The 7,863-nt window shown below is 44.3% G+C and overlaps 1 protein-coding gene across 1 annotated transcript in view; it reads right to left on the bottom strand.

Moving 5' to 3' along the window:
* GRM7 (glutamate metabotropic receptor 7) overlaps window positions 1-7,863 on the bottom strand; it is a gene marked incomplete in the record, with an annotated part of 448,797 nt that overhangs the window by 167,316 nt on the left and 273,618 nt on the right. The window contains 1 exon segment of the mRNA XM_056525004.1: window positions 2,974-3,114. Within this exon segment, the coding sequence (XP_056380979.1) occupies window positions 2,974-3,114 (141 nt within the window).

Here is a 7,863-nt window from a genome sequence, read left to right as displayed (position 1 = left end):
GACACGGAAGATGGTTAAAATTGATGGGAAGATGGATGGAGCCAAATACAGGACCATTCTGGAAGAAAACCTGATGGAGTCTGCAAAAGACCTGAGACTGGGACGGAGATTTGTCTTCCAACAAGACAATGATCCAAAACATAAAGCAAAATCTACAATGGAATGGTTCACAAATAAACATATCCAGGTGTTAGAATGGCCAAGTCAAAGTCCAGACCTGAATCCAATCGAGAATCTGTGGAAAGAACTGAAAACTGCTGTTCACAAACGCTCTCCATCCAACCTCACTGAGCTCCAGCTGTTTTACAAGGAGGAATGGGCAAAAATGTCAGTCTCTCGATGTGCAAAACTGATAGAGACATACCCCAAGCGACTTACAGCTGCAATCGCAGCAAAAGGTGGCGCTACAAAATATTAACTTAAGAGGGCTGAATAATTTTGCACGCCCAATTTTTCAGTTTTTTTATTTGTTAAAAAAGTTTGAAATATTCAATAAATTTTGTTCCACTTCATGATTGTGTCCCACTTGTTGTTGATTCTTCACAAAAAAATTACAGTTTTATATCTTTATGTTTGAAGCCTGAAATGTGGCAAAAGGTCGAAAAGTTCAGGGGGGGCCGAATATTTTCACTATGCACTGTATCAGCTCCAGAGTGCCATGCATAGGTACCTCTCACAGAGGCTCCCTAGACTACCAGTCACATATACTCTCCAGAGCATCAGAAATGAAAAATATTGTCTATGTTGGTACTGTCATCACTTAATAGAATAACGTCTTCAAAGGCTTAAGAGAATGTTTGAAGAAAATCCTTTATTTATGTAGTCTCTGAGGGATCCTTGTGACACCATATCAATAAAAGATTTTCTTCAAATGTACTTCTAAGTCTGTGAAGACAGAGCCATCATAGGCATTATATTTAATTTACTCAATTTCGATTTTCAGTGGTTCCATGGTCACCTACACAGAGTCGGTCATGAGGATATCTAAGGAGGAGTCCCATAATTTTACGCCATAGTCTGTTACTACCTCCACATCCTATAGATTGTAATAAACTCCTGTGATCTGTCTTAAAACATATTACTTAAGGTACCATCCTCTTTTATTTATCTTATACCAGGCATAGGTACCTCTAGCAGATGTTACCAGATGTTTAACCATTAATGGCTTGTGGCAGAGTGACCAGGTGACCCAGTTACCCCCAGGTGACCCTATTACCCAATGGGAGACCCCTAAATCACCCCTTATATAGTGTAGGAGAGAGAGTTCAGCTAGTGCTGAGTCAGAGGTGAGTGTGTTCCAGCTTGTAAGCAGAGGTACCAAGAAGAGAAGTCTACTAAACTCCAGCCACAACCACGTGAAATCTCAGGAAGCCCCAGCACGCAGGTGAATTGTCAAAGCCTGGTGGTAAGCAAATTACCTGGGGAAATCTCTACTTCAATCAGTTCAGTCTTCCATTTCAGCGTGTGTTTCTTCTAATCTTAAAGCTGCATTCATCAGCCACCCAGCAAGGCCCAAGGCTCCCTGGGTCCCACTCTGCCCATCCCTATGCACAGAGGTCTGTATTGCTTAAGCTCTACTACCTCCAGCATAGTAAGGAGGCAGTTATCCATAACCTGGCATTGGTGTATTTATTATCCTGCGCCTGGCCCCGGAGAAGCTGTCATATCCTTGGACCATGTAGATTAACGGTGCCCTGGCATCACAAACTTTTCCAAACACCCTGCACACAGTACCCCTACTTCTGTGCATGTTGCTACATCTATTCTAAAAGTGGTCGGCCAGACAGGAAGACAAGTGGTTTATTGGCAACATAAAGCAGCATTACCTGTAGAATGGAGCTGCATGGAGAGAGGTACACATGGATTGTACTTATATTTCTTGTAAACATGTGAGTAATATATTGCCTTTTTTCAAGTTCTGGGCGGAGATTCCTTAAAATTGTCTTTACTTCTGCTGTAGCTGGAAGTATTTATTTTCTGCTAACAATGTTAGGTTTTTGGTCTTCTTCAAAGAAAGATTTCATTACTTTCTATAGATTTTTCCTCCTCAGGAAAAGAGTGACAGATAATAAATATATGCTAATGGTTCTAATAGAGAATGTCAACTCCTCATTGTTCCCAGTCTCTTCCCCGTTCCATCTGATGTTCCATCTCCGCTTTTATCTCTATTTCCTGTCTCGGTTTTGGAGTCTCAGCTGGCTCTGGTCCAAGGAGAACCTTGCAAAAAATGTCCTTCACAGAGCGTCAGACCATGAAAATCCCACTAATGCTGAAATGTTTCATTATTTTCACAAATATTTCTTTCCCTCTGTAGGGAGCTTTCAGATGAATGGTTTTTATGGTTATTTTGAGCTTGTTTTTTTGAACTGTGTAAATGTTTACCCACAGGTGAGATGATGGATGGATAGATAAGATAGATAGATAGATATGAGATAGATAATTAGATGGATAGATAGATAGATATGAGATAGATAATAGTTACAGTAGATAGATAGAATATGATAGCTAGCTAGCCAGCTATCTATCTAGATAATAGATAGAAATGAGATAGATAAGATAGATAGATGTAACATAAATGTGAGATAGATAGAATATGATAGCTAGCTAGCCAGCTATCTATCTAGATAATAGATAGATAGCTAAATAGACAGATAGATAATAGATAAATAGATAGATAATAGATAGATAAATAAACAGATAGATACAGTAGATAATAGATACATAAAAAGATAGATAGATAGATAGATAGATAGATAGACAGATAGATATGTTATGAGATAAATGGATATGAGATGGATAAATGATAGTATACAATGACAGTGACCCTACAGGTAATGTGCAAGTCTATGTGAACGGATACCTCTATGCATGGAGGATAACATGACACATTTATAATGGATCCTCAAAATGTAACAATGCCTGGTCTAGTCTCTTCCCTGTGCTATATATTTCCTCCCCACCTCTTCTTCATACCTGTGCACTTCCGGTCAGTGTCCTCTTTCTTAGAGCCAGTAATAGTCAGTTTACAGTTAAAGTTTTCTTCCCAGTATTCTGCAAACCAGACGTTCCTCCTGTTGTTCTCCAGGGTCCGAGAAGTAAAGTAGGCATCAAAACCTAGTGGAGACAACCACATCAGCAGTTAGACCAAAGGGTAGATTTAATTCAAACCCTACTATACAATGATGTTGTTTCCCTACTATTTATATACAATAATGTTGTTTCCCTACTATTTATATTTGTTTTAATTTTCCTTCACCCTGAGCTTCCTGGTTCACATATATCATGCAAGTATTGCAGTAAACACTGACACAATAAGTAGCACAATAGAGAAAGAGAGGTGCAGAGACGTTTATGTCACTCAGGATCTATGGGAAGCTGTGTGGCAGGCTTATTGGGACTGTTCATTCACTACTCTGGGGAAAGCACAGACACCCCCAGGCCGCTACATATTGTAAACTCCTGATGAATTGTGGTCAGAAGTAAAGTGAGTCTGTGCTTCTCTGAGCTTTTGCCCGAATTCAGATGAATGCTTAATTACACAAATGCATCATTAACAGTTGCCAATCAGAATTTATTAGAAGCTTACAGTTGCAGTTGACTGTCTTAAATATTTGCATAGTGCCTTGTGCCGCCATCATGTGCGGATTATTCCATTGCTGTTCTGCTCTGGAATTATTCATGGTGACTCTTTAATTAAACTATGACTCGGGTATGAGTGGCCTACGGCGCTCCAAGCTGTTTTGAACTACATCTCCCATGATCCTCAGGCCGCCAGAGGCAACCGACCGTCTCTACCACAGCTGTTGTTGGCAGGACACCATCATAGGTCCTCCTGGATTGCAGGTTTGACCAGGAAATTTCAGTCCTTGAGTTGTCCTCTCCTGTCAAGTTGTTATAGCTAATATTCAGCTAGTTCTAACTGTTTCAGGGATGCACCATGGCAGCTGACTCCCAGCCATCCCAGTTCCTCAATAGAAAACAGCAATGCGCCCTCCCACAATTCTCTATAGTTAGACGATTTTATCATTCAGGAGAGGTAGGACTATGTTTACTCGTAGTCTCCTTGACATTTTAACACCGCTTGCTATAGCAGTGATGTTATTATGGAGGCCACAACCGGCTGAAAAAGTTCGGCAATTTTTAAATAAATATTGGGGCAGACATCCTAAAGGCAGGCATTCTACATACCAGGCTTTAGCTGAAGACCATTGGCATAAGTTAATACAAATTTATAAAGAAGTGCAGGTCTCTTAACAGGTAGCTGTCTGGGCAACATAGATTGAATCCTATGGCAGCTAAGCCCTAGCGTAGATTTCAGCTACAATTTATACAAGTTTCTGCCATAAATTTTAGTGATGGTGTCAGGTCGTAAGAGGCCATGCCCCTTCCCGCTGAGCCCAGTTCACTTTCTGAAATGGGAGCATAGCGGAGCGAAGGGGGACCTGGTAGCGGACCAGCGGTGGGACAGGGGCGTTAGAGCCCCCTTGACCTAATTTGGGCTACTGGGAGCATAGGGGTGTTTTTAAGGGTGGCTGGCTCTTTAAGAGGGGATTGTGGTTAGGAGGTGACATGAGGGGCATGGGGGGTCAGGCGTTTAAGGGGAGGAGCCTAGAAGGTGTATTTATAGGCCCGAGTGGGGGAGGAGGTGGAGCTCACTCCGGCGGGAGAAGAAGCAGCGTGAGGTAACCGCCCCCCCCCCCCCCCAGTTGCCTGCTGAGCTTACCTGACTATGGATTAGGGAGGTAAACAAGTGGCTCAAAAGCTGGTGTAGAAAGGAGGGGTTTGGGTTCATGTAGAACTGGGCCGACTTCTCTGTTGGATACCGGCTCTACCGTAGGGACTGGCTGCACCACAATGAGGAGGGTACAGCTGTGCTTGAGGAGAAGATGGCTAGAAGGGTAGAGGAGTGTTTAAACTAGGGACTGGGGGGGAGGGAACCTACAAGATAGAGGGGGAAGATAGTGTAGATAGAGAGGAGAGACTTATTAATGTACCTGGGGTTGGAGGGGAGGGAGGGGTTAGAATAGTTAATAGTGATAGGCATCATAGGGAGAAAAAAAACATACACCATTGAATTGCATGTTGACTAATGCCAGAAGTCTAAATAATAAAACTGATGAACTGGAGTTGAAGATGTCTGAGGAGGATTATGACATAGTGGGTATAACAGAGACTTGGTTGGACGATAGCTGTGACTGGGCGGTCAACATACAGGGTTATAGTCTATTCAGGAAGGATCGGACAAAACGGAAAGGGGGAGGAGTTTTTCTTTATGTAAAGTCCAGTCTGAAGGCCGCACTGCGGGAGGATATACGGGAGGGAAACGATAATGTGGAGTCATTATGGGTAGAAATATATGGAGATAAAAATAAAAAAAATTCTGATAGGGGTTTGTTATAAGCCACCAAACATAATGGAAGAGGCAGAAGATCAATTACTGAGGCAAATAAACAAGGCAGCAAATCAAAATGATGTGATAATAATGGGGGACTTTAACTATCCTGATATAAACTGGGAGACTGAATCCTGTGAATCTCCTAAAGGAAACAGGTTTCTGACTATAACTAAAGACAATTATTTGTCCCAAATGGTTCAGGGCCCAACCAGAGGGGGCGCCCTACTAGACTTAATATTAACCCACAGACCTGACAGAGTAACTAAAGTGCAAGAAAAAGGACACCTAGGAAATAGTGATCATAATATAATACGTTATAACTTGTTCTTCAATAAGGAAACTTCAGACGCACCCTGCGATCAGACATCTTATCCCCTATCCTTTCGATAGGGGATAAGATGTTTTTGCCCGGAATACCCCTTTAACTATATAAATAGCAAAAAGTTCAAAAATGAAAGTGTAGGCCCTTTAAAAAATGATGAGGAAGAAATTATAAACGGGGATCAGGAAAAAGCAAATATATTAAACAAATTCTTCTCCACTGTATTCATCAAGGAAAATGAAATGCCTGGTGAAATACAGCGAGATAAGGTAAACTCCCCAGTACAGGTCACCTGTCTAACCCAGGAAGAAGTACAGTGCCTCCTACAAAAAATCAAAATAGACAAATCACCAGGTCCAGATGGCATTCACCCCTATGTTCTAAAGGAATTAAGTAATGTAATAGATAGACCCCTATTTTTAATTTTCATGGACTCTATAGTGACAGGGACTGTTCCCCAGGACTGGTGCATGGCAAATGTGGTGCCAATATTTAAAAAGGGGTCAAAAGGAGACCCCGGGAATTATAGGCCTGTTAGTTTAACCTCCGTTGTATGTAAATTATTTGAGGGTTTTCTAAGGGATGCTATTTTGGAATATCTTGATAAAAATAAATGTATGACCCCATATCAGCATGGCTTTATGAGGGATCCGTCCTGTCAAACTAACCTGATCAGCTTTTATGAGGAGGTGACAGGACAGGCCCGCCCGTTCCCCAGACCTGAATCTGATTGAGCACATCTGAGACATCATGTCTCGCTCCATCCACTAATGCCACGTTGCACCACAGACTGTCCAGCAGATGGTGGATGCTTTAGTTCAGGTCTGGGAGGACATCCCTCAGGAGACCGTCTGCCACCTCATCAGGAGCATGTCCAGGCATTGTAGGGAGGTCAAACGGGCACATAGAGGCCACACACACTACTGAGCCTCATTTTGACTTGTTTTAACCCCTTAAGGACACATGACGTTCTCATACGTCTCCATTTCCGAGTCCTTAAGGACACATGACGTATGAGAACGTCATGTGTTTTACCGGCCCCCCGCAACCATCAGGAGCGGAGCCGGTGCCCGATGCCTGCTGAAATCGTTCAGCAGGCATCGGGGCATATCGCCCAGGGGGGTCATTATGACCCCCCATGTCGGTGATGGCCGCAGATCGCTGGACAATTCAGTCCAGCGATCTGCGGCGGATTCCGGGTCAATGGGGTCTCCAGTGACCCGATGACGCGGAATTACTGGCTGATCGGGGGCCAGAGCCAGCAGGGGTGAGGTGGCACTGGTGCCACCTCACGATCGCCCTGATTCGTCGGCCGGATTACCGGCCGACCAATCAGGGCGCCTGCTGCGGGTGTCACTCCCGCAACCCGCTCCGCCCCTCTTCCGGAGGACTTGAGCGGGTGCGGGATGTGCACCCCGGGTGCTGGGGACCCCGATCCCCGGCGCCCCTGTTGGGATCGGGGCCCCAGGAGCAGCGGCGGCGGCGGAGACGACGAGGGACTGACCTGGTGCAGCGAGGATCGTTGGAGGTGAGTGACAGCCTCCTGCTGTTGCATAGCAACAGCTCCCAGCATGCAAAAAGGGCATGCTGGGAGCTGTAGTTATGCAACAGCAGGAGGCAGACCACCACTACTCCCAGCATGCCCTTATGGGCATGCTGGGACTTGTAGTTTTGCAACAGCTGGAGGCACATTCTTTCTATGGAAAAGTGTACCTTCAGCTGTTGTGTAGCTACAACTCCCAGCTTGCACAATCAGCTAAAGTGCATGCTGGGAGTTGTAGTGGTGCATCTGGTGGTTGCAGAACTACAACTCCCAGCATGCCCGTTGGCTGTCGGTGACTGCTGAGAGTTGTAGTTTTGCAACAGCTGAAGGCACACTGAGTTAAGTAGCAAACCAGTGTGTCTCCAGCTGTTGCATAACTACAATCCCCAGCATCCCCAGCCAAAGTAGTATGCCTCCAGCTGTTGCATAACTACAACACCCAGCATGCCCTTCCGCTGTCCGTACATGCTGGGGGTTGTAGCTTTTGCAACAGCTGAAGGCACACTGGTTGCAAAACACTGAGTTTGTTACCAAACTCGGTGTTTCACAACCAGTGTGCCTCCAGCTGTTGCAAAACTACAACTCCCAGCATGCACTGATAGA

The sequence above is a fragment of the Hyla sarda genome, chromosome 6 (assembly GCF_029499605.1).
Source record: "Hyla sarda isolate aHylSar1 chromosome 6, aHylSar1.hap1, whole genome shotgun sequence".
Classification (NCBI taxonomy): Eukaryota; Metazoa; Chordata; class Amphibia; order Anura; family Hylidae; genus Hyla; species Hyla sarda.
This window is presented reverse-complemented; position numbering and strand designations above follow the sequence as displayed.